We start from the raw sequence: 24,818 nt of genomic DNA on the forward strand, positions 1-24,818 counted from the left end.
CACGTTGCGGGTCCGTCCGACCTGGGAAAATCTGGGAAAACCCGCCTGCCCCGGGCGAAGGGCAGGGGGAAAAGTGCTGCAGCAGCGATTTCTCCGCGAGGGGGAAAAAAAAGTATGAGCTTGTTCTGCCTTACTGTAGCCTTTTCGAAGATGTATAAAACCTTATTCCCTCCTTCCTAATGACAGTCAAGGCTCCTTTTATAAAAAAAGCCAAGTCAAGGTGCAGCCCCCTGCCCTTACTTCCTGCTCCGACGTACGACGTCTCGCCCTGGTGTCAAGTGTAGAAACCCTTTGAGAGTGAAAGAAGGTAAATGCCATTTTTCCACCCACCAGCCTCAACATTCCAACATTTCAAGTTTTCCGACATTGTGGTTTATTTTTCCAAGAGCAGCCAACATTCAGCCGGTAAGAAAACAATTTTTTGGTCTAATATGGAGAATGCTTCATTCCATTGCAATCTACATAGGTACCCTTCAGTCCTACAAGATCTGTTATTCACAGAAATGCTGCCAGAAACTGCGGTTTTAATGCCTTACAAATTACATCCTGGTACTAAAAGCACACTGAGTTCGAGTTTTGTAAGCTTTAATATTTAGGCAAGTCTTCTGCCCTTTGGCTCCTCTGAGAAGAGGCAGTCTAGGAAATACACAGGGTATGCCACTAAAATGGCTTCAGAAATCCCAGACACAATTAAGATTTGGTATAATATTATTATCTATATTATTCTGTATCAGAGGAAGTAAGTGAAAGTCTTTTTCATTAAATAAAACAGTATGAAAACTAGAAAGTTATAACTACTACTAAAACATCATCTTCTTCAAGTATTACAGTCAACAACTAAGATGCTTAAGTCCTCATATCACAAAATTCAGCATCTGTCTTGTGTAAAACTATTGCAATGAATAGCTGGGGTTGGAAGGGAGCTCCAGAGGTCATGTAGTCCAACCTCCCTGCACCAGCAGGTTCACCTGGAACAGGTTGCACAGGATCCTATCTAGGCAGGCTTTTAGTATTTCCAGAGGAGATTCCGTAACTTTTTTTGGGCAGCCTGTTCCACTGTTCCACCACTCTCCAAGTAAACATCATCCTCATATTTAGGTGGAAGTTCCTGTGCTACAGTTTGTGCCCAATGCCCCTTGTCCTGTCACTGAGCATACTTCTTGCTCTTAAAATATGGAAGTAACTACGCATTCACAATAAGAGCACTGTAATTATAGGCAGATCAGCATATTCAAACAAATACAAGACTTGTAATGACTTTATTTAGACACATTTTGTGTTTTTGCTGTCCCTTTTGACACATGGGTGAAAGAACATAAGCTGTTCCGCATTCCACATTTAATAAATGTACAGTAAGCTACAAGAGAATACAAGCTGGAGAAAAGTTTTGTTAGCATTTTCCATTAATTGCTAAGTGCCAACATTCTTTTGGTTTGCTTGTGCTATGCTTATGTACACTGGCCCTTCTGGGAGAGGGCTTCAAGTGAGATGGAAGCTGCTAGTACGAGCGGATTGCTGGTGGGACGGTCTGGCAATCTTCCTCATTCAAAGTTCTGTCAATCACTGGTCTGTACTTCAAGGTAACCTAAAGTAAAAGGGAACAAAGAACTTCAGGGCAATGGGATTCAGAGAATGACATCCAAACAACCCCAACAGTTAAGATTTTTATAGGGTCAGAATTCAGTTTTCAGTTCTATCTTTGGAATACTATGAAGCTGTTCTACTAAACACCCAGCAACAGGTTTTCTCACCATCAGAAGAAAAAAGCCTTTGAACTACCCTGACACAAGGGAAAACACAGTTCCAGCTCAAATACCGAAGTCACTTCCCAAAGATCAACAGTTCAGGATTATCACAATTTCCAAGGCTGCTTATGAGAACAGCTTTAACAGCAAAAAAGATTCTCAAGCACCAAGCTCAAAGTACCTTCCCAGTTGGGATATCCACGTATGACAGGGTGTGCTTTCTCCAGTGTTCCTCAAATGGCTTCCGCTGTTGGCCTTGGAGTGGCTTAGAGTAGTCGAACTCATCTACCCGTAACTAGGGAGAAAATGAGATTAGAACAGACCAGAAGCTGTATCTGCAAATCACATCACAAACATGAGATTAGCTGCATTTCAATTACACCTGTAAGCCAGCATGTCTTTGAACAGACAGCAAGCTTCCTCTTAACACTGCCCATGTCCAGTTTGAAATGCTCAGCCTTAACAAGGGCTCTAAGGTAACTTTCCTTGCATAGACAATTATTCTATTTATGCATCTTTACATCCTGTTTATGCATCCATAATATTATTACTATGGTCCTGGTTTACAGGTTTCTAGTTACTCAGATGTGCACATGGAACAACTCAAGATCATCCTCAGTGTTCCATATATTGGTCCTTTTATAAATAACAAATAAGAAGAGACAGAGCAGAATAGGACCCCAAACAAATACTACACTAATCTTAACACTGAAGACTACTTTGAAGGTGTTACAACTTTAAGATACTCCATCTGAGGACACATAACAAAGAGATTCAATCCTACACTCAGATCACAGAAAATATTTATACCTTATAATCCTCTCTGGCATGGGCACCCCGGGACTCTTTGCGAGCCTCAGCACCATAAATGGTTTGTAGAGCACAAAGCATCAGGTTCTGCAGTTCGAGAGTCTCCACCAAGTCAGTGTTCCACACAATACCTGGAAAAATATTAAAATACTATGGAAGATTGTCTACAAACAAGAGTAATACATGTGAGTGAACCAAAGGTGCATCATCAGTTGCACTTAAATCACCAAGTTCTCTTAAGATATATCACAAGACATGGCAGAATCTGTCTGCATTATCTGCTCAGCTGGAGAATGGAAACCAAGTATTCAGTCTATATAGTCTTACTACTTCTCTGCAACTCCCTGGCCTTTTCAGAAGATTCTGACAGAGTTCATAATTCATCTTAGTATTTGGACAACTTCACATCATGTTCTGAGGGCCTTACACATTTAAATCCAATTTCAGTCTCTGCTTCTTTGAAATATTTTCCAACCAGAAAATTATTGCTAAGGTCAAGTATTTTACCTGATTACCACATTTATTAAGTAGGACTCTACAAAATATTTTGAAAGCTTCAAAATGGTCAAAATCTTCAGCCAAAGATTCAAGAAACAAGCCAGGTTTACAGAAAGGGAAAAAAAAACAAAACCAAAAACCAACCAACCAACCAAAAAAAAGAACCAAACCAAACAAAAAAAAAAAGAAGAAAACAAAAAGCCACAAAAACACAAAGCCACCAACATTCTTCACAGAGTACTCTGGGCAAGGTGTGTTCTGTGCTATCAAATTACCTCTGTCAAAAGTCTTTAGATGAGCCAGATCACCATAAATTTGGCTAAGTTTCTCACAGCCTTCTTGGAGTACAGAACCAGTACGGAATACAGCAGCATGGTTTTGCATAGCCTGTAACACAGTAAAACAAAATCAGTTTGATATGCTGTATATGAAAGCATGGAACTTCCTGAGCTCCAGAAGAGCTTGAAACAGAGCTGTTCTGAATTCAAACTTGTCTGCAGCCTGAAAAACTCCAAATTCTTCCAGTCACCCCAAACAACTGAAACTCCACTGTATCACACAGCAGGTAAACTGGGAATTACCATGAAGTGAAGAAGGAATTAACACAAGTGACACAACCTTTGCTGCACACACAATCTTCTCACACACTTTTTACTTCTGCAGGGCAAATCCCAAAGCACAATTTGCTAAGTTGCCAAACCCCATAGGTTGCTTGCAGCTTGTCCCACCCTATCCCTGAGAGCTTCCCCAGGCTTACCTTCTGCATGCTAAGTCGCAATTCTGAAGTCCTTATGCTTCCATCAGCAAACCTCAACTTGTCAAGATTAGCAACCGACTCTTCACCGGCATTTGGTTTAATGGGGGGAACTGGCTCTCCTAAGTAAGAAAATTTCAGTAAGTTTGATAGTCAGGCTTGGGTTTGTTTTCTGCAGTTTCAGAGAGTATCAATTACTAAAAATCAGATTTGAGTAAAACATAGATTATGCTTTCTTCCTCTGAGGTGCACACTAAGTGTCACTTTCCTGAAGTTTCACCAATTGTATCCATATATTTGATGTTCTAAGTGGAATATGAATCCCATTCTTTCCTATAACTATTAATAAAGATTTTATAGGTTCAGCAAAATTCTGCTGTTCATTCCTTCCAAGCAGAAGTTGATGAAAATTCATCTAAACTATGGAATAAGCCTGTGGTACTTACCACCTTCTGGTATGCTTTCCTTGTCTCCTCACACCAAAACCTCCCGCCTTTTCTTGGATGTGTAAGGAACCAGGGCCAGTCAATAGGCCTGGCAGTTAGACATGAGCTCTGAATCTTGCCTCTACTACTGGCAGCCACATGTTACTGGGCAATACAGCAAACACAGCATCTTACCAGCACAGTTCATCTCACATGTAGCTTTGCATCCAGATTAATAAACCCCTTTCTACAATTTCTAACTCTGAAGAGCCACAGAATGACTCAAAAAAAGTTGGCACAAAGCCAGACCAAATAAGGCACCACAAGATCTGGGCAGATTCTATGGGGAATCATCAGTCTCTGCAGTTGGTGAAGTTTGGACATTAAGCAGTAAGAAAACAGATGACTACTTGTGGACTCCAGCTGCTCTGGCAATGTAACTGCCACTTCCAGTATTTTGTTGGGGGTTGGAAGGGAGGGCTTGCTTCTTTGTTTTCTCAGGTCAACAATTGCTGTTGAACCAGATTATTTTAAAATATTTAAGATTCAGTAGTGAGAATCCAGTGAATCCATGAGATATAGCCATTTTTAGTATCTCCCACCACTTGCATGTCAGTTATTATAAATAAAGCAGCAAGGTGGCAGCAAATTCCACTATACAAAAGCGCCAAGTGCAAGACAGATTGCATTTTGATGTCAAAGATGGTGCAGTATGTAGAGAATACAGTCTTCACACTCAATATTCTGTGTTAATTTGTCAAAAATCCTAACTGCACTTGCCAATAGCATTGGCCCGATTGTAATTTTAAAAGATCAATTACTAAGCAAACAGTAATGTCAAAATATTTGCCTGGCAAAGAACATACCTACAAAAAGCATGAACACCGATTTCTTCCTTTTCTAACAAGAAAGAGCCTATGTCTATCATTCAAAATTTGAATCAGCTATCAACAACTCTTCGTTGGGCAGAGATTACATCATAAAGGCAAACGTCTCTAGAAAAGTGAGACTTACCAGGCTTGCATGTATTTGCAATAGTCAGGGCACAAGCACGACCGAAGACCACCAAATCCAGAAGGGAGTTTGCCCCAAGTCGATTTGCTCCATGGACAGATGCAGAGGCTGCTTCCCCACAGGCGTATAACCCAGGCACCACCTTGTCCTCACCATTCACATGTGTGATCACCTGACATTGCACACACTCCATTACCACTCAGCTTTTTAAAACACTCTGGAACAGTGCAAACCTCCTTATTTGCAAAGGCCATGTGCACGTAAGGATCGAACACAGCAACCTAGAGTTTCTTCCAACTCTAAACACAGAATTATCTTAGTTCTGAAGGGCAAGCAGAAATGTATGCAAATACATTTAGATCTGTACGTAAATACAAACATTACTAAACCCCAGGATTTCCTTATATATGCTCATTAAGAGTGCATAGTTCTGTTTCACCACAATTCTGCAGCAAGTCAAAAATGCAAAGGAATAAAGTCTGATCTGCACACGCTTCTAGGGCAAACTTTTACATTGAAATTTAACAAGTACATAAAGAGAAGAATTCAGTTGACATCACCACACTGATTTCCAACTAGTGTCAGTTCAAGGATCTGCTTTAGTGTTTAGATTGCATGAACTACAGAGGACTAATACACATTAACTCATGTCACAGAATACAATAGAGCCCTACTTTGACCTATGTTCAATTATATTATCCTCAGCTCAATTAACAGAGAATTCTTGTCAGACCTCACAGTAACTTCATTTCAGATGTTTCTTGGAACTCCCATCTCCAAATGGACTGGAACATGGTTACCAAGTTATTTCAAAAAACTAAAAAGATTGTGTGTTTTAAGTTCTCTGACATCATTATATTGTATTATATTATATTAAAAGTTGTATTAATCAACCTTATATTTATGAAAAACATTCTTAATGCTTTTCTATTTGGAAAGTAATTTCTTAGTATGATAATGAAAAGACAGCCCAAAAGTGACGTGTATTGCTCACCTGTCCTTTGTAGTTAGTAGGAATACCTCCCATATTATAATGCACAGTAGGCAGGACAGGGATAGGCTCTTTAGTGACATCAACTCCAGCAAATATCATGGCTGTTTCAGAAATCCCTGGGAGACGGGTTGCCAGCTGCTGTGGTGGCAAGTGGTGCAACTGCAAGTACACGTGGTCTTTTTCAGGACCACAACCCCTAGCAAAAAAAAAAAGCAACACTGGAATACCTCTGGGGAAATTACAAACACTAGTAGCATTTCTAATCCAGTTTGTTTCATTTGTGAAAATAAATAAGTTCTTTTTTCAAATGTTATCTGATAAAAATTAATATCTAGCATATTTAATAAGACTGTGGCACTTGGATGAATTAAAACCATTTTCCAACTCCCAGCCTTCTTTTCACAGTAATTCACATTATTTAGGACTTTCAACTATTACATCTCTGCAGAAACATGTAGAACTTGGTAATTAGTCAAGAGAACAGAGAACCAAATTATTTTGTTTGTAGTAAGAGCATATACATTAAACTTGTTTGAGCAACTGTCTCTAGACACATTGAATTCAAACAGGGGACTCTTAACATCATCTGTTCTCTGTCAGTATAATTAGAAACTAGCAAGAAAGGTTTCTGCCCTACACACAAAGATCAGCTTAACAGTCATTAAAGCTCACTCTCATGAATTACCATGTGCTTATCAAATGAACTATTGCACTTCACAGTCTAGTATGATTAAGAGTTTACTCTGCAGCTTTGTTAAAAACATTTAACTAACCTTCCTTCACGAATTTCTATGGTCATAGAACGAGACACTACATCTCTGGAAGCCAGATCCTTAGCAACAGGTGCATATCTCTCCATGAATCTTTCACCTTGACTGTTGATCAGAATACCTCCCTCTCCACGGCATCCTTCTGTGATAAGGCAGCCAGCCCCATAGATACCTGTTCAAGAATGAAAACGTCATCCAAGGAGATTATCTCCACACAGCTTCACAATCAGGATGAACACTGAATAAACAAGGTCTTCTCAAAACAGCAAGAGGTGCGGATTTTATTCCATCCTAATTGTGCTTCTAGGAATTGTCCCTCAAGTGTCGTTATTCCTTTCAAACATTCTTTCTGAAAGGTAAGCAAGTTGATTTGGGAACACCCACAGTACTTCAAATATCAAAACTGGAAGTGATCTGCACCTATCAATGCATCAGGAGAATTTTATTAAGACCTTGAAGACCTTCAGCAATAATTTTAAGATTTTTAATAAACTAGAAGTTGATTAACTCAAGGTCCATTTGCTCATTTTTGTTCCCTCTTCTGTGCTGAAGCAGTACAGGATGGCTTCAAATCCTGTGGAACATAGGTATTGTTATCCTAACATTGGTATCCCTTTCCTTCAGAGAAGGAAGGCATACCTGTTATTCTGCAGCATTGGTCATCACAGAAAACAAAAATGGAAACTGACACATGCACTTGATAATTATCTTAAAAGCTACAGAATTATCATACAAGCAGTGAAGCTCCTTTAACTACAAAAACCTTAACTAAGTCAAAGGAACATTTGATCTCTATGATATAACAATAACTTGTAAAATAATGCAAATTATGTACAAAAAAAATCACATTATGAGTTAAAATGAAGCATTTAATTAGCTACAAATCTAGTTTGTGATCATTGTTATTCATAGTTTAGATAGTGATGATGTGCTAGAAAACCATAGTTCTAAATATACACCTTAATTTCAACTATCCCACTTCAATGAAGATGCTAGTATATAATTCCCTAACACCTGCATCTACCCCATTGCTCTAGTATCTAGTATCTAATATCAAATCCCATAAAATATTAAGGACAATGGAAATACAAGTTTAAGAGGTAGTTTCAGTTTGCAATTCATAAAACTTCTTAGTATTGTCAGGACTGCACCTCAAAATTAATTAAATACTGCTTTGTAAATTAGAACAGCTTAGACCATTCTCACATTATATGCCTTACTCTCAAATTTATATTCAGCAACAGCTACAGACAAGCCTAAATACATGTCACAAGCAACTACTCAGATGCTGCAGAAAAGTGCACACCATGACTTGAGCACACCATGCTTGAGGTGACATCATGCTGGTGACCTGTCACTAGTGGGGTTCCGCAGGGCCTTGTCTTAGGTCCTGTGCTCTTCAACATCTTCATAAATTACTTGGACACAGGATTATAAGGGATACTGAGCAAGTTTGCAGACAGTACAAAACTGGGAGGAGGTTTGGTTCCCTTGGAGGCAGGGAGGTCCTCCTGAGAGACCTCGACAAATTAAGAGGGCTGAGCCATCACCAAATGTATGAAGTGAAAGAAGGAAAAGTGCTGGATTCTGCACCTGGGATGGAGCAATCCTGGATGTACAGACAGACTGGGGAAGGACATGCTGGGAAGCAGTGCCATGGAAAGGGACCTGGGGGTCCTGGTCAGTGGCAAATTGCCCATGAGTCAGGAGGGCCAACCCTGTCCTGGGGGACATCAGGCACAGCATGGCCAGCTGGGCAAGGGAGGGCATTGTCCTGCTCTGCTCTGAGCTGGGGCAGCCTCACCTCCAGTGCTGGGGGCAGTTCTGGGTGCCACAGTATAAGACATTAAACAACAATAGAGCATCCAAAGGAGGGCAATAAAGATGGTGAAGGGCCTTGAGGGGAAGCTGAATGGGGAGCAGCTGAGGACACTTGGTCTGTTCAGCCTGGAGGAGACTGAGGGGAGACCTCACTGCAGTCTGCAACTTCTTTGTGAAGGGAGGAGGAGAGGCAGGCACTGATCTCTTCTCTGTGGTGACCAGTGACAGGACCCGAGAGAATGGCCTGAAATTGTGTCGGGGAGGTTTAGGTTGGGTACTAGAAAGTAGTTTTTCACCCAGAGGGTGGTTGGGCACTGGAACAGGCTCCCCAGGGGAGTGGTTACAGCACCAAGCCAGATAAAGTTCAAGAAGTGTTTGGACACTGATCTCTGGCAAATTGTGAGACTCTTGGGGTGTCTTGTGCAGGAGTTGTACTCAATGAACCTGATGGGTCCCTTCAAACTCAGCATAACGTGTGACTCTGTGACATTTTAAAATAACATAAAAATCTGTTCAACTAATTAAAAATAACGTTGTAAGCACTATTTCATATTCTGTACCTGTAGGGTGAAACTGCACAAATTCTAAGTCCTGGCAAGGGAGCCCAGCTCGTGTGACCATGGCAGTGCCATCACCAGTACTGGTATGAGCAGATGTGCAGCTGAAGTAAGTGCGGCCATACCCACTGCGGAACACAAAAGTTAACAGAATTAACAGGAAGAAAAATTAAAACATTGCTACAACATACCACTAAATGATGCTCTTTGCACAACAGTAGAAAGAGTTAATAAGTACTCAAGTTTTACCACCTCCTGTAGTAGTTCAACTAAAAGAAAACAAAACTGGTTTAGCTCAGTTTTGTTCAACCATACTTGAAAAATGGCTGATGACAGAAGGTTGAAGAAAACCAATTCCAAACCAGGATCATTAGGTTAATATCGAAGCCTTTCTGCCAGAAAAAAAAATGGTTATTTCAGAAAGTTTTCTCAACCCATACCATTCCATTCCATTTGAACTATCACTAGAAGTTTTATAAAAAATAGCATATAATGATGGTTTAGATTGCCCATATGGGCCTGGTTTTGTATTCTTAGATTTAAAAACTTAGTTGTCTGGGTATTGTACTTGAATTATTATGCTGCAAACATCTCAACATTATTGAGAATAGCCAATCAGCCCAATTTCAGCACAAACTCCCAGAAGAAATAGCAATGTACATTTTCCACGTACCTCAAAGTACACAAGCATGAAAAACGTGTCAGAACAAATTATGTAGGCAACTTTTTACAAATTTATTTATAACTGTATCTTTTACAGATACATTTATAAATATTTTTCATATTGAAATAGACAGGAGAGAGCCATAAGCAGCAAAAGACTAATTCAAATAGCATTCTAATAAACATATACAAACTTTCCAACCAAGTTATGTTACGTTACACTCATAGCATGGTAATTTTATCCTACAACAGTTAGAATTACAGTGGTAGTATCTTAATGAAATAAGAGTCTGTGGAATTTTGACAAAAGCTGTTTCCTACAGGAAATCCAGGACTCTACAGACAGACATGTTGGCAGTATTGCAACAATGTCTATTTTAAACAGCATGTTTTTAAAAATTTAAGACCATCTGAATCATATATATTACTCTTACACATTCTTACTTTATGTCATTGCTCTAGAATTCAAAGTTAGACCACATACCAAATTTATACTTGGTCACAAAATTAATGTGCGCCTTCTTTCAAAGGGAATGACTGAATTTGGTTATTTTGCTTTTAGTGTGGGGGGGAATGAACCTACAAATTATGTTCTGTCAGTCAATATACGTTCTCCACACTGTGGATCTGATCCCATGTACAAGCACACAAACTTCCAGCTGGTAACACTCCCAGGTTTTGGTCCTTCATCACAAATGTTACATTACCCAGTGGCAATGACTGTGTTCTTTGCTCTGAAACGATGTATGGTTCCATCTTCAATGCAGAGAGCAATAACACCACGGCATTCTCCATTCTCCATAAGTAGATCCAAAGCAAAATATTCAACAAAGTAGCTTGTATCATATCGTAGAGACTGGAGGAAAATTAGAAAAGTAACCTCTCTTCAAAATTGTCAATGCACATGGGCTGTATCAGGATAAAAAACATCCCCACCAAGTTTCAGGGAAGACTACTTATTAAAGAACTTGCTCATTAATCTATTCCAGCTTTAAAAGATACAAGTAGCGGCAAAAGCACCTAACTGAGCAGTCACAAGCCAGGCAGCAGGACTTGTCATTTCACTCTACATTTGGCAACAAGTTAGCCAGCTGCAGTGCCCCATACATGTGCAAGCATGCTGCACTTAAAGTCGCCCAGAGGAAATGAGAAACACCTCCAGGAGCCCAATAAACCAGCAGGAGCAACAGGCACCGAGTCAAACATCCTTTCATGCCCTCAGGGATTACAGCAGTGTTTGGCAGCACTGAGAATTTGTATTGCAGCAGCACACACAGTGCAAACCTCTCCAGCAATTAGCTGGCTACCAAGTAAATAAAAAACAGTAGCTACCGGGTACTTGGATTTCAGGTTTCAAGTTTCTCACTACCATTTTCAAACAGCCAGTGCTTCCCTCAATTATGGTTTGTAGAATTAATAGGCAGACATGCTGGAACACTAGTCACTTGCCATAGAACAAGGTCAGGAATGCATACTAAGCCTTAATTCATTTACAACTTGTTTCCACCTCCTCCCAGTTTGAAAATGAGTGAAAAAAAATGTTGGCTTGTACCTCTTTTCACAGTTCCCCAATGCTGCTGTATCAAATTTTTGGAAAAAAAAGGGCTTTTGAGGAAATGTTTACATAAATTCTCTTTGTGTCTAGTTAACAGACATAGAAGAACTAATAGTGCAGAACTAGTCCAGACCACAAGGCTGACAGTGTACCCTAATTAACATCTATTGTCTTCATCCCTCCACATTGCCTCAGGAAGGAAAATAACCCAGAACTGCTGTAAGCCATTCCCCTGGATTCCTTATTCATATTGTGAACAGCTACATGTTTGTTTGGTTTTGATTTTTTTTTTCAAATTCTGGAGGGAAAAGGAAAAAATAAACAGTAAATGCAAATGCAAAAATCCAAACCAAGTTAACTTCACAACTGCTTACCCTGCCATACAGAGTATGCAAGAGTGAATGTCCAGTCCTGTCTGCAACACAACAGCATCTGTGGGCCTGTCCTCCTTTTCCAAACTGAAGACTCTGCCCACCAAATGCACGCTGGTAGATTTTTCCTTCTTCAGTTCTGCTGAATGGCATCCCATAATTTTCCAGCTGTTGAACCCAAATACAATCATCAGAAACTCTCATGCATCACAATAGGACATGTTATTTTAAGGAGATCGCCTTGGAAGTTAGCCTGTGTTATTTACAACTACAGCTGACATCAAATCCCATGAGTCTCACCTCTATTACTGCAGCTGGGGCTTGCTCAGTCATGTAGTGTATGGCATCCTGGTCACCCAGCCAGTCCGACCCTTTCACCGTGTCATAGAAATGCCACCTCCAGTTATCATCCTCCATGTTCCCCAGGGCAGCATTGATCCCTCCCTGAAAATGAAAATCCATTTTCCTGGAATTACATTACTCAAATACAGCTTTAGTAGGTTTACCTCCTTTCTATTAAAAATCACATACCAGACAGGCACCTCTGTAAAAGAAATAAAGTCAAGCCAGATTTAATGTGACCGTGAAAAACCTGTGAAACTCCTCAGCTTCACAATGGCTTGTTCTGCTTTTTTGTGTAACACAGTGAATCACAGTTACACTACTGTCAGAGAAGCAGCACTCCACTTTGATAACGTTCAGACATGGGAAAGAAAAAAAGAGACAGTATAATGAAATAAAAACGTAAGGGGAAATAAGGATCTTAAGAACAACTGCAAGTGAGATTTAAAAAAAATGTATCTTGCAATGTCATTAGCTTGGAAGCAAAATTAAATGTACCTGTTACTTAATATAAAGTCTGGCAGTGATAAGTTCATGGTTCTTATCATCTTACAGCTTAATGATCCTCTGATTTCATTATATACTACTGTCTAAAAAAGTTTCAAGTAAAAATGTGATTTTTATAAAAAGAAGCATGGCCTTGAAACAAGAGGTTCAAATGCCCCATTCCTAGAAGTGCTCAAAGCCAGGTTGGATGGGGTTCTGAGCAATCTAATGTAATGTGTGGAATCCCTGCCCATGACAGGGGCATTGGAACTGGGCAACCTCTAAGGTCCCTTCCAACCAAACCAGTTTATGATTATTCTACATCCAAATCAGTTTTCTGACAGCAGGCATTTTTTTAAACACTCGTTCTGCCTCATTTCTCACCTGTGCAGCAACAGTATGAGAGCGAGTGGGGAACAGCTTGGTAACACAGGCTGTGTTAAACCCAGCTTCTGACAAACCAAAGGCCGCCCGCAGACCTGCTCCTCCTGCACCCACAACAACTGCATCGAACTCATGGTCCACTACTGGGTACTGTGTAGAAATCTGGAAAAATAAATCACTTTGTTATGACCACAAATCGTTCAAGTGTAACAAATTTCATAAAAACACAAGCAGGATCAACGTAATGTTCTGCACAGACTTTTGCAGCAATTGCTACATCTGTTATACTCTCCTGATTGGAAACAGTCAATAAAAAGAGCCACGCATTTCAGCAACTCAGTCTCACAAGCACTTGAACACAGCACTCCACTAAAAGCCTGAAAGTTTTGTGTCTGTCAAGCATTAAGTGCATTATTGAATCATAATATAAAAAGTACAGACATACCGAGTCAGACACCTTCGTGGAGGCATTTTTCTTCCCATAGACTGTGAAGTGTAAGTTCCGTGCAGGAGCCTGGCATGCTGCTGGCCACTACAGAAAGAAGCAAAGACAACCATTACGGAACAAATGTTTCCACAGGATAGACTTGCAGCACTCTCAGCTGCCCTACTTTTATAAGAAATCTTCACTTACCACTGGTAGCACATGTACAAGAGTATTAACGTATTTCAGAGCTACCTGCACTGAAGTTCTGCCTTTCCTATAATCATGCCATATAAACAAAAGTTTGGCTGATGAGAGAATTGCCTGCAGTTAACAGGGTGTCACAGACTATCCACTATTGACTTCACCAACAGTGACCAGCCTCTCAGACCTTTCTGAGACTGCACAGACAGAAAAATAAGTCTGCAATTAATGCTGAAGTATTCTTGCAGTTTTTTTCATAATTAAGCAAAGATGAAGCTTTGTGAGAACCATGAGAAGCAATGGAAAATTACTCTCCTGCCAAGTAATCCTCAGAATTTGAATTATTTCAGGTGGTCACAATACTGAAAATTAAAAACGGTTGTAGAGAATGCTCCTTCAGCTGAGCATTGCTTCAGAAGTCAGAGATATTTCTTTTTCTTTATGAAGTTAGTGACCAATTTAGAACCATTTATTAATACATAAACTTAGTGCAAGGATGCAAGTTTTACGCTTCTGCAATGTCACTCCCTACCCCCTGACTTGTTCAAAACCAAACCAACAAACACCACACCCAGCCCTGCTCAGTATGCAGTCTTTGCTTTGATAGATTAAAACAATCAAAATGTCAGTCTCCACTTCTCCAATGTATCAGAATTTGGTATGCCTTCTTTACACAATTCAAAAAACAAGCCTAACTCAGCATTTATGATTGCTGAGAACAACAACACAAAGCCAGACCTCTCCAGTGACATCAGCATGACATCAGCACTTCCCTATTTGAAATATAACCTAAAATGTACTGGAGTGATGTCTGCAGCTGTTACATTCATGGTCCTACCACTTTACAATATGCCAACAAGCAGCTCTTCCCTCCCCAGACATCCAACTCTTCCCCCATCTCTGAAGTGAACTCCAGTACCCTTTTTTCAACCTAGTTTTAACATCTCTAACACCAGTTTCCTCAAATTATCTTCTTTCATAACAGGAGATCTACTGTGTCATTATACCTGCTAGCACATTTCTGGTTTCTGCAGTCATCTTGGAATGGGATCAGTTCCTAACATCTATTCATAAGGAGTTCCATCAGTACTCTCCTCCAGGAAGTTCGTCTCTCCCTGTTCCCCACTGCTATTACCAGGCTTTGAGTTGGAACGAAAGTCCACAAAGCAGAAAAAGATGTCACTAAGTCTAAAGGAAACACTGACTGCAGTAATCCTGAATTGTTAGGCCACCAGGAAGATCATGGCCCTTTTGAAACTAAAGGTCCAATTAGGGCCAGCTCACTGCCATCTAAAATATGGAGATACTCTTTAAGCCTTTCCCTCTCTCTGTAGTTGTCTTTTCTGCACTTGCTTTGTAACACAAGTACAACTACAGCCAAATTTTGTAATCCCAAGATTGTTATGGGCATGCAGATTGACAACAGTGGGAAGAAACTGAAAACTCCCACCTCACCATGAGAAGAACCAGCCTTCACGCACAGCTTACAGCCCTCTAACAAAAACCTGCCAGACTCCTCAACAGTCCTTTCTGGACACAATCACCAGCCAGGTTGAAGTAACTCAGATATACACTGGCTTCCCACACAGGTCTAGAATCAGAGAATGCATCAGGCTGGAAAAGGCATCTGAGGCCATGGAGTCCAACCAGTGACCAAACACCACCGTGTCAACTAGACCATGGCACTAATTGTCACATCCAGCCTTTCCTTAAACACTTTCAGAAATGGTAACTCCACCACCTCTCTGGACATCCCATTCCAATGTCTAATCACCCTTGCTGTGAAAAAAATCCTTCCTGATGTCCAACCTGAAGGTCCCCTGGTGCAGCTTGAGGCCATTTCCTCTCTTCCCGTCACCAGCTGCATGGGAGAAGTGACTGACCCCCATCTTGCTACAGCCTCTCCTCACTTGTACAGAGTGATAAACTCCCCCCTAAGCCTCCTTTCGTTCATGCTAAACAACCCCAGCTCCCTCAGCCACTCCTCACGGGACTTGTGCTCCAGACCCTTCGCCGGCTTCCTTGCCCTTCTCCAAACTCGCTCCAACACCTCCATGTCCTTTCAGAATTGAGAAGCCCAGAACTGCACACAGCTCTCGAAGTTTGGCCTCAGCAGAGCCGAGTACAGGAGCGCAATCACTTCGCTGGTCTTCCTGTGCACACTACGGCTGATACAGAGTTAAGCTAGGGTGAGCTTTCTATCCCGGTGCTCGGGCCGCACCTGCCAGGCTCCTCCAGGGCCTTTCCCTAGCACACCCCAATCCCGCTGGCTCACTCAAAACCGTGCTCAGGGCCTCAGGCTACGGCGCTGCTTCCCGAGCCGGGAGGCGCGGCCCAGCCATGCCCACAGCCACCTACTCCCAGGAACCTGCCCCCGGGACACGAGTTGCGAGGTCTGTGCCGCTCCAAAATAGCACCGGAAAAACCGAACCTGACGGGGCTGGAGAAATCACCGGGCGGGTCAAGGTCACGGAGGAGACAACGGAGCCGGGCCGCCGCCGGAGGAAAAGCAGGGCAAAAACAAGGGCAAGGACAGGAACAGGGCCATGGACAGGAGCAAGGACAGGGACAAAGGCAGAGGCACGGACTCACCGCCCGGGAAGCCGCGGCCGGGCGCAGCCAGCGCTTCGCCAGACCCCGCGCAGCCGCCGCCGCCATCACGCACCGCAGGCTTCGGGCGGGGGGGGAGAGGAGGGGGAAAAGGCCATGAAGGGCGCACGCGCGGGGAACGGCGGGACAGACCAACAGTGCCGCAAGGGGGGGCCCCCAGGGCGATCACTCCCCCTAAGAAAGCCGCCCGATGGAAGATTCCTAAACAGCTCCTGTTTTGAGCGTAAAGAACATAAAAGAGTAGCAACCTAGAATTGTGTTATTGCCTTTATTTTTCCTTGGTGAAATATTGAAACATGTAGTTATCCAACACTGTAAGATTCAACCTCTTTTTCTCCCTGACAGCGCCTGAAATTTTGCGTAATAAACAGACCAGAATAATTTTCTGAAGTAGTAGGAAAGACCATTTCACAGACACAAGATCTGGACAGAAGGCTGAAGGAAAGACCGTACTTCTGTCTAAGACAAAAAGTAGACTCAGCAGCTCCAGACGGAGCAATTCCGATGCCGCTCACGGCTGCGTGCGGCCGCCGGCCCTGCTGGAATACGAAAGGCCCGCCCGGGGCGGGACTGACGTCCGGCAGCGCTCTGGGCTCGGCCAAGTCCTTTTGCTGTCGTCGTCCCCCTCCCCCCTTTTCTCCCGGCTGATGGGCCGGCCCGGGAGGGGGCGGGGCCGGCAGGTGAGTGGCAGCGGCAGGGGTACTCGCGCTGCCGGGCTCGTGCGTGGAGGTCCCGCCGTGGGGGGGAGCGGGACGGGGCCGGGAATGGGAACTGCAATGGGAATTGGGCTCGGCATGCCTTGTCGCGGCCAAGCTCCCAAGTGTGGCGGCCGCCGTTCGAGGGGCTCGGGCAGAATTCCCAGTCCCCCAGCGGGAGGAGAAGGTGGCGGCGGGAGCGGCCCCGGCCCCTCTGCGCGCTGCTGAGGCCGCGTCTCCCCTCTGTGTACCGCAGGTGCCTCCATGAATAACTTAAACGACCCTCCCAACTGGAACATCCTGCCCAATCGGCGCGATCCCGGCGATGACGGCAGCCGGTGGAATTACGCCCTGCTGGTCCCCATGCTGGGCCTGGCCGCCTTCCGTGAGTAGCGCTGGGCCCCGGCCCGGGGAGCTCCCGGAGAGTGCGGTGCTGATCCATGCCCCGCCTGGGGACTTCCCCGGGCCTTCTGTTTGTAGCGCTGTAAACAGCCAGCGCTGTTGGCAAAGACCGCTTTTCATACGCGGAGTTGAATCCATATTTAATAAGCTCCAATATACAAAGGTCTCTCAAGAAAAATAGACACAGGATGTGCTGGGGAGCCCAGAGGTAACAACGCCAGATGTTGCTGATGTATTTATTTACTGGGCCTAGAAAGTTCTCCGTGCAATGTCTGCTTTGGAAACCTCCAGTTTGTTTCTCCATGACTTTATTTTCCTTCTCTAATCTAAGTAGTGCTAGTATAGACAATAAAAGAATACAGCTATTTTATTTCTGAGGAAGCATGATCATTTAAAGTGACTCACTATGAAATAGGGACCATAGAAATACATTTTGTGGGGACATGTAAGTACAAGTGAGTATCACTGGGAAATTAGTTTTTTACCACTTAGTAGCTTCATTTCATGCATAGCTAATTAATCACACCCCTCTTTTTTACATCTTATACTTGCATCTGAAGTCTCATTTATATGTAATAGGTTGGATCTGGACCAGAGAATGTCAGAAAGAAATAGAAAAAGAAAAACAGGAGTACTACAGAAAAGAGTCAACTTTACAGAGAGATCTGGAAGGCAAATACCGGGATATAATCACTGAGAATCGTCGCGCTGTTGCTCATCTGGAGGTGGAGCTGGAAAAGGAACGCAACAGGACCCTGAGTTACCGTGAAGCCCTCGTGTCCCAGAGCCGCAAACTAGTAGAAGAGAGGAAGCTCCTAGAACAGGAGCAGGAGAAGTTGGAGCGAGAAAAACAAGTCCTTATGCACTCTGGAGCAGAGGGTACCTTGTACCAGAGTTGCCTGGCAAAGGAAGAAGAGTGGCAACAGAGAGCCAATATTTTACTAAAAGAATTTGAAGAGGGACTTAAGGAAAGACAGGACATCTACTGCAGTCTTATTGTACCCAGAAGTCAGAGACTAGAAATAGAGAAAAATCTGCTAGTTAAAGCAGCAACTAATCCTGTTGCTATGGCTTTAGATGTGGAGAGTGGCTTAAAAGATATTTTCAAACATGATAACTACTGTGGCAATGTGCTGAACAGAACCAGAAGTCAAAATGGAAAGCTTATGTGGCTGTATCTGAGATACTGGGAACTAGCTGTTGAGCTGCAGAAATTCAAGAGGGTAGAAAAGGCCATGTTAGGAAAACGCTAATTAGGGGATGCAGTGGGATTCCATGTGATCCACCGTGCGTGGTAGGGACAATCACAGTTGTAGTCTGAAGCTGTTGAATTCTTCCGCTGTGTTGCTGTCTCTCCTCCTCACACTTGTATTTGCATGGAACACGTGCGGTGCTGGTGCCTTTCCTCTCACTAACAACAGATGCTCTGGTGAGCTGTGCATGCTCCTAAACTCTGTGAGTGTGTTTGTGTTGCAGTTAGAGATACGCCAACTCCCCAGGTATCAGAAGCAGCAGAAAAGATCTCAATTCAGAGGGATTTGCCTCGTTGATGGTCACACTCCAGGAACAGGGAATGGTTGTTTGTGTCCTCCAGGTGCAGCAGCACATTGTGCTCCTTATCCCTGACATTTTACATGGTGTCTCAACCCTGTCTTTTCTCATTACTATTATTTTTAAAAAAATTGTTTAAGCAAGACTGATTTTTGAGGCAGATGTCTGGGAGAGATGGTGTTGGAGCCGGCTGCTTGACACATAAATCCTACATGTCTGTATGTACAGTTATATAAATATATATATACGTGAGTGTACGTGTGCAAGTATATGTGTTAGTGTTCTGAGGGGGGGAATAGTTTGATCCCATTTCAGATTAGTCCGTCCTGCATTGTCTTCCAGCTTAATATACAAATAGTGCTTTATGAATTAAACATCCTAAAGATGCTAATTCAAATAACACATGAAGAAACAGACTGATGTTTCATTGGCACTTGGGATCCATTCTCAGATCCTAGGGAGTATATAAATTGGGAAGTTATATTTTCATGTATTGGAGATACCTTATGAATACTTGCTTTTCCCACAGTCAAGGTTTTCGTTGTAGCCCAACAATGTGCTACCATTATGGATGTACCCATGCTGCTGCTGCTCTGCCCCTCAGGGCACTGGCTGCCTCCTGGCTTGCTTTCAGGAACCTCCTTGCCCTTGCACCTGGCTTTGCACCTTGGAAAATTGTTGGTTATTTGCAGATGGGAACCTAAATGAAGCCTGCACTGGTAGCCACTACTCCCTGTGCACCAATCTCTCTTCTCCCAGAACTGAAGTACATACTCTTTTCTGCAGCTCTGAAATTTTGTGCTTTTGGTTCACCACCTTACATACACGTGACCATGAAAGCCTAAAGATATACAAGCTTTGCAAACTTTTAAGAAAGGGGGCTTTTTAATTTAGCTAGTAAAATAAAATAGATTTGGTAAAAATAAAATAATAAGCACAGTGAAATAATACAGGAAAATAAATGGATCCAGATTTTAAAAATCCAACAACAAACAAATTTTAAAAACCCAGTGCACTTCAATTTCTTAGAACTTTGGGTATACTTTGGGTCCTTTTAGAAGTAGGAGCCACCTTTTTTCAAATGTGCCATGTATTTAAAAGAATAACAACTTTTTTCTTCCCCCTTTCTAATCCAGCCTTAGACCTCAATGGGGCAATGTTTACCCTTTCGTTTATAACATCTAGTCTTCTCTGTTACCTGACTTTGATTAGTGCTGGTAGGTTGTCAGTTCATTAATTAGCAGTTTATTGTTTACTGAGGCCTGGACTTGACAAATGCGTTTGCTCTAGGCAATCATGTAGAACCATGGAAGCAATCCAAGCTAAGTGAATGCCCATCTTCCTGCGGATGTGGGGCTTTTCTCTTACTGTTTTCTCCTGGTTTCATTTTAGTCTGAGCACAGAAGACAGCAGATAAATCTTTTGAAACAATGTGCACGACTTAATCCGGTTACTAAACAGAAATATCTAACATGGAACAAAATTCCTGAGCAGAACAGATGTTTCCCAACTACTCAGTTTTCCAGTTGATATTTTGCTCACCTTGGGTAGTACTAATTATACTGTTGTGTTGACTTATTAATCCTTTTTTCATACAGATTTTTTAAATGAAATTTTAGTAGACAAACTTGGAGAAAAAAAAAAGACATCACAGTAGGGCCACAGTTTGAGTGCCAAGCGTATACAGGTTGGGAGATGAGAACACAACTGAGTTGCTACTTGTGTGTGACACCCTGAGCCAAGCTGCTGCAGCTGGACATAGGCACACGGTCTAATTGCCCAGGAGAACAAATTAGTCTGAATAACAACCCGTGTGTCATTTCTTCAGGATGTGCAAAGTGGCTGTCCAGCTGTGGCACACTTCACACATTCCTGCAGGCAGTTAAGCCACTCAGCTGACTGAGAGCCATTACGGCCAATACAGGTGCCAGTGTATTTGAGATTCATGCCTTGAATTTCGACAAGTTAGCATTAAAAGATCAAAGATTTTATGCTTTTTCATTTTTTCATAGTTTGTCACTCATATCAGTGAAAACGTTTAAGGAAAATACAATCAAGAGTAAAATACCATTTTTTTCAGTATGAATATGTACACTGAAGCCTTACACACTTGAATGTTCGGGGTTGGACGCAATGTAGTGAAGTTTTGGTATTCACTTTCTCTTTTTTAAAAGTGTAATTTATTTGTACAACTAATAGAGCAATTGTTCACGGACTCTTGGAAGATCATTGTATCAAGACAGAAGGGTTGTTTCAGAAGGCTTTTAAAAAGTGTATAACTGATTTAGAAGCACTGGTCTACCAAAACTCATGTTTGTGGGTATGCAATGTATTTTTTAAATGTTTACCCTTTGTAGGTTGTTATACTGAGAATTCTAATGTAAGTTTTATCTTGCCCAGCACTTGTTCTGCATTGGTTAATTGTTTGGAACTGCCCATATCCATATGTAGAATGCAAGAATAATTTGTTTTCAAAGTATTTAATTAACTTATTTTTATTACAAAATTGTCACTCAGCTGTTAAACAATAGCAATTAATAAAAACCTTTACATATTTCTACGCTGTTTTGTAACTTGGGCAAGGTGGGTGGGAGAACTGGAATTTGCTACTTTATTCAGACTTTCTAAACTAATCACACTATTTTAGGTTTTACGAACTGTACATTTTTTAAATTGGCGTGTAAGAGGTTTTGGTCTTGGTACAGGGAAAATAATATGTTAAAGTTTTTTTTTTTTTTTTCATAGGAAAGAACACTGTTAAACAGGTAAGTGTGGAGCATTAACTAAGGACATGGGGTTAAAGGTGACCATCCCTCTGAAAGACTGGGGACATTCCTTCAACAGAATGTTGTGTGGGATATTCTGCCTTCCTCCAGAATAATGCATATGTCTCATTCTGCATGTCATCTGCTTTTCATTTTGCTCATCTTCCTGTTCTCTGTGAAGAACTGTAATGCAGCTGCTCCAGGACAGTGTTCAGACACTCTGGAAATCCTTGTTCCGTCTATTGTACCATCTATTTGTATTTGACACAATCCTTCACCATCCTCTGGCTCTTTAAAGTGTGGGTTTGAGCACTCCTGGGTGAGGATGAGAAAACTGAGTGTTCCTCTGTGGAGGATACAAGGCAGAAACAGTGGTCAATGGTTCAGTTACTGTGGTGAAATCAAAGGAATTTGAGTTATTGCTGTGAAAAAAGGATGAAAGGCAGGTTTATAGTTGCAGTTGTGGTGCAGCTGGATATGAAGGCTTTGCTGATGTGCATTCCAAGCCCCACACGTGCTGGTCATTAATCTACTGCCTGGTCCAGGAGCTTTCCCTGGTTGCTGCGTATCTGAGACATCAGATGGACCTGCTAAGAAGTAATTCACTGAAATTTAGTGTAGCTCAGCAGTGGGGCAATGGCCACTTCACAGCAAAACAGCTGAGCGATTGCTGCAACAAAAACTGAAAGTAAACGGAAGTAAACTGAAAGTGAATATGCTTCTGGGCACAAGGAGTCTGTGGATGGAAGAGTTTGAAGAGAGCTCGTGGATTGTGGGAGCAGTGGTGGCAGCTGTTCGCAGTCATGCACCACTACAGCCCTGCGCTGAGATCACCCGGGCTGTCCAGCTGCTGAAAAAATGCCTCTTCACTCTTGTGTTCATAAAAGGTTTATATTTCTGAGGTAGCTCAACCTCTAAACTTACCGCAAATCAGAACAAAATCCTCCGCGGCTGTGGTTGGTGCTGTGCCGCTGGATGCTGCTTCCCCCTTGTGGCTGATGGCTCTTCCCGCTGCAGCTGCATCCTCTGTTCCATGAGCTCCGCTGGAGCACGTCTCCTAATGTTACAAACTCAGAGCCCTCTGGCCCAAACGCGTCCGGGGGTGATAATAAGAAAGGCGAGCAAAACCGTGTTTGGTGACCAGAGCAGAATGAATTTGTCTCCACTGAGGTGGGTGCTGCGGCAGACTGCTGTACTAAGGCAGTAAGCAGGGGTTGGGTGTAGCTCAGCAATATATTAGCACCTCATTGTGTATTGCAGCACTGGAAAAGAAAACCTTGACAAACACTGTTCATTGCTTAATGAGGGTGGCAAGAAGCAATCTGCGACTGTCAACATGTTTCTGCTGCCCGCTGGTGGTGAGACACTTGAGGTGAGACAGATCCCAAGGAACAGCACTTCACTGGCTAAGAAACTTAGGGGGCGGCTGACCATTATAGAATGGTTTGGGAAGGAAGTGACCTTTAAAACTCATCTAGTCTAACCCATCTGCAATAAGCAAGGACAACTCCAAACAGACCAGATTGCTCAGAGCCGTATCCAACCTGACCTTGAAGGTTTCCAGGGATGAAACACCTACCACCTCTCTGAGCAACCTATGCCAGTGTTTCAAAACCCTTGTTGTGAAAAAAATCTACCTTATGTCTACTCTAAACCAACCCTCTTTTACTTTAAAACCATTTTCCCTTGTCCTATCACAACAGGTCCTGGTAAAAATATATCCCTATTTCATAATAAGCCTCTTTGAAGTACTGAAAGGCTACAGTAAGGTCTCCCTGAATCTTTTTTTCTCCAGGCTGAATAACCCAAAATCTCTCAGCCTGTCTTCACAGAAGAAGCACTCCAGCCCTCTGATCATGAGATCAGACAATTTGGTGCTGTCCACAAAAGCATTTCTACCCCTATGCTCTTTACCTGTATTTACCTTCGAAGATATTCCGAAGGTGAGATGTGTTGAAAGATGAAAGCAATATTTTGGTGATCTTTTGACTGTATATAGTAAAATATTAAAGACAGCACATGTCCCTCCCTGGTGTCAAAAAAGGAACAAAACAACAAAGCATGCTGCTACTGGAGCTGATACTACTTCAGTTAAATATTTATATATAAACTGAAGTAAATATTAGGCAAACTAGCAGTATAGACAAACATAAAGATTGTGCTTCTTTCTGGGAGATAAAAAGGAGAAAGAGGCCATCTGGGTATCAGTGTAAGCTCAGTTCTGGATGAACTACAACAGACATGCCGTTCATAGCTCTTCTATTTATTTTTTCTATAACTAGGGACACTGCTACTTCCACAATAAACATAAACTGAAAGTTTCTAGGCATGTCAGATTGCTGAAGGAAACTCCTTGACATCATAAAACCACTCCAGAATGGGATGCATGTGGAAGTCATTGTGCGTGACATTCCTACCTCTGTCATGTTCCCAGCAGTCTGGGACAGAGTTCCAAAAACAGTTCGGTGCTGTCTTACTTCTCCCTTGCAGTGATACTTGTTGGCACAAGTTGGAGCTTCTCTCCAATCTGGAGAAGTTTACAATCTCATGGCAAGAAATTTAGGCTCCAAAGTGTTTAGGTATCCCTTCTTGAGCTGCTGTGGGTTGGTGGCAGCAGCTTTCAAGCACTCACACAGGAAATCCAATCATCCCTGTGAGGAACTATGACTTTTGGTTACTTATCAGGTAGAGTTTGAGAACAATGGAGCATAAAACTTAGATCAAGTTAAAGATCTACAGATCATTTATTGGCAAGATAAACTGCATGACCACCTGTGACTGTTTATTACCCTTAAAACTAAGCAACTCTGAAATATTTTGCCTGTGTATCTCCCTTTCAAAGATGATCATTGTTGTCCCTTGGGCTGGAGATTTTGAATCTGCTCTTGAGCCTGGGGCTCCCCTTTTGCACATCAATTCAAGGATGTTACCCATTGGCAGCTTGTAAAATTATTTTGTATTTTCTCCACATATTTTAA

At 42.2% G+C, this 24,818-nt stretch overlaps 2 protein-coding genes across 3 annotated transcripts; one reads left to right on the plus strand and one right to left on the minus strand.

The window, feature by feature from the left end:
* Positions 1-1,240: 1,240 nt before the first annotated feature.
* On the minus strand, positions 1,241-16,484 carry SDHA (succinate dehydrogenase complex flavoprotein subunit A). Its single transcript, XM_062514794.1, has 15 exons — positions 16,410-16,484; positions 13,635-13,721; positions 13,190-13,351; positions 12,278-12,421; positions 11,981-12,145; positions 10,759-10,907; positions 9,392-9,516; positions 7,014-7,182; positions 6,241-6,436; positions 5,247-5,418; positions 3,811-3,929; positions 3,329-3,440; positions 2,556-2,686; positions 1,927-2,040; positions 1,241-1,585 (listed from the first exon to the last, which is right to left on the minus strand). Exons 1-15 carry the CDS (start codon positions 16,473-16,475, stop codon positions 1,499-1,501), a joined length of 1,998 nt encoding a protein of 665 aa, XP_062370778.1. The 5' UTR covers positions 16,476-16,484; the 3' UTR covers positions 1,241-1,498.
* A 531-nt stretch (positions 16,485-17,015) lies between these two features.
* CCDC127 (coiled-coil domain containing 127) lies at positions 17,016-21,627 on the plus strand. 2 transcript variants are annotated; one of them, XM_062514817.1, is made up of 3 exons: positions 17,016-17,107; positions 17,379-17,507; positions 18,104-21,627. In XM_062514817.1, the coding sequence occupies exons 2-3, from the start codon at positions 17,387-17,389 to the stop codon at positions 18,775-18,777; spliced, it is 795 nt and encodes a 264-aa protein (XP_062370801.1). In that variant the 5' UTR covers positions 17,016-17,107; positions 17,379-17,386; the 3' UTR covers positions 18,778-21,627. The 2 variants fall into 2 exon arrangements, with proteins under 2 accessions (XP_062370801.1, XP_062370811.1); XM_062514827.1 differs by lacking the exon at positions 17,016-17,107 and adding an exon at positions 17,120-17,126.
* The last annotated feature ends 3,191 nt before the right edge of the window (positions 21,628-24,818 follow it).

Source organism: Cinclus cinclus, chromosome 1 (assembly GCF_963662255.1).
Source record: "Cinclus cinclus chromosome 1, bCinCin1.1, whole genome shotgun sequence".
In the NCBI taxonomy this organism is placed as follows: Eukaryota; Metazoa; Chordata; class Aves; order Passeriformes; family Cinclidae; genus Cinclus; species Cinclus cinclus.

Coding starts and splice junctions, on each gene's coding strand:
- CCDC127 (XM_062514817.1), top strand. CDS start 17,387: ATGAATAACTTAAACGACCCTCCCAACTGGAACATCCTGCCCAATCGG. Junction 17,508..18,103: donor GCTGGGCCTGGCCGCCTTCC/GTGAGTAGCGCT, acceptor TATATGTAATAG/GTTGGATCTGGACCAGAGAA.
- SDHA (XM_062514794.1), bottom strand. CDS start 16,475: ATGGCGGCGGCGGCTGCGCGGGGTCTGGCGAAGCGCTGGCTGCGCCCG. Junction 12,422..13,189: donor CTCATACTGTTGCTGCACAG/GTGAGAAATGAG, acceptor TTTCATTTTCAG/GGAGGGATCAATGCTGCCCT. Junction 2,687..3,328: donor TCTAAAGACTTTTGACAGAG/GTAATTTGATAG, acceptor ATATTTTTCCAG/GTATTGTGTGGAACACTGAC.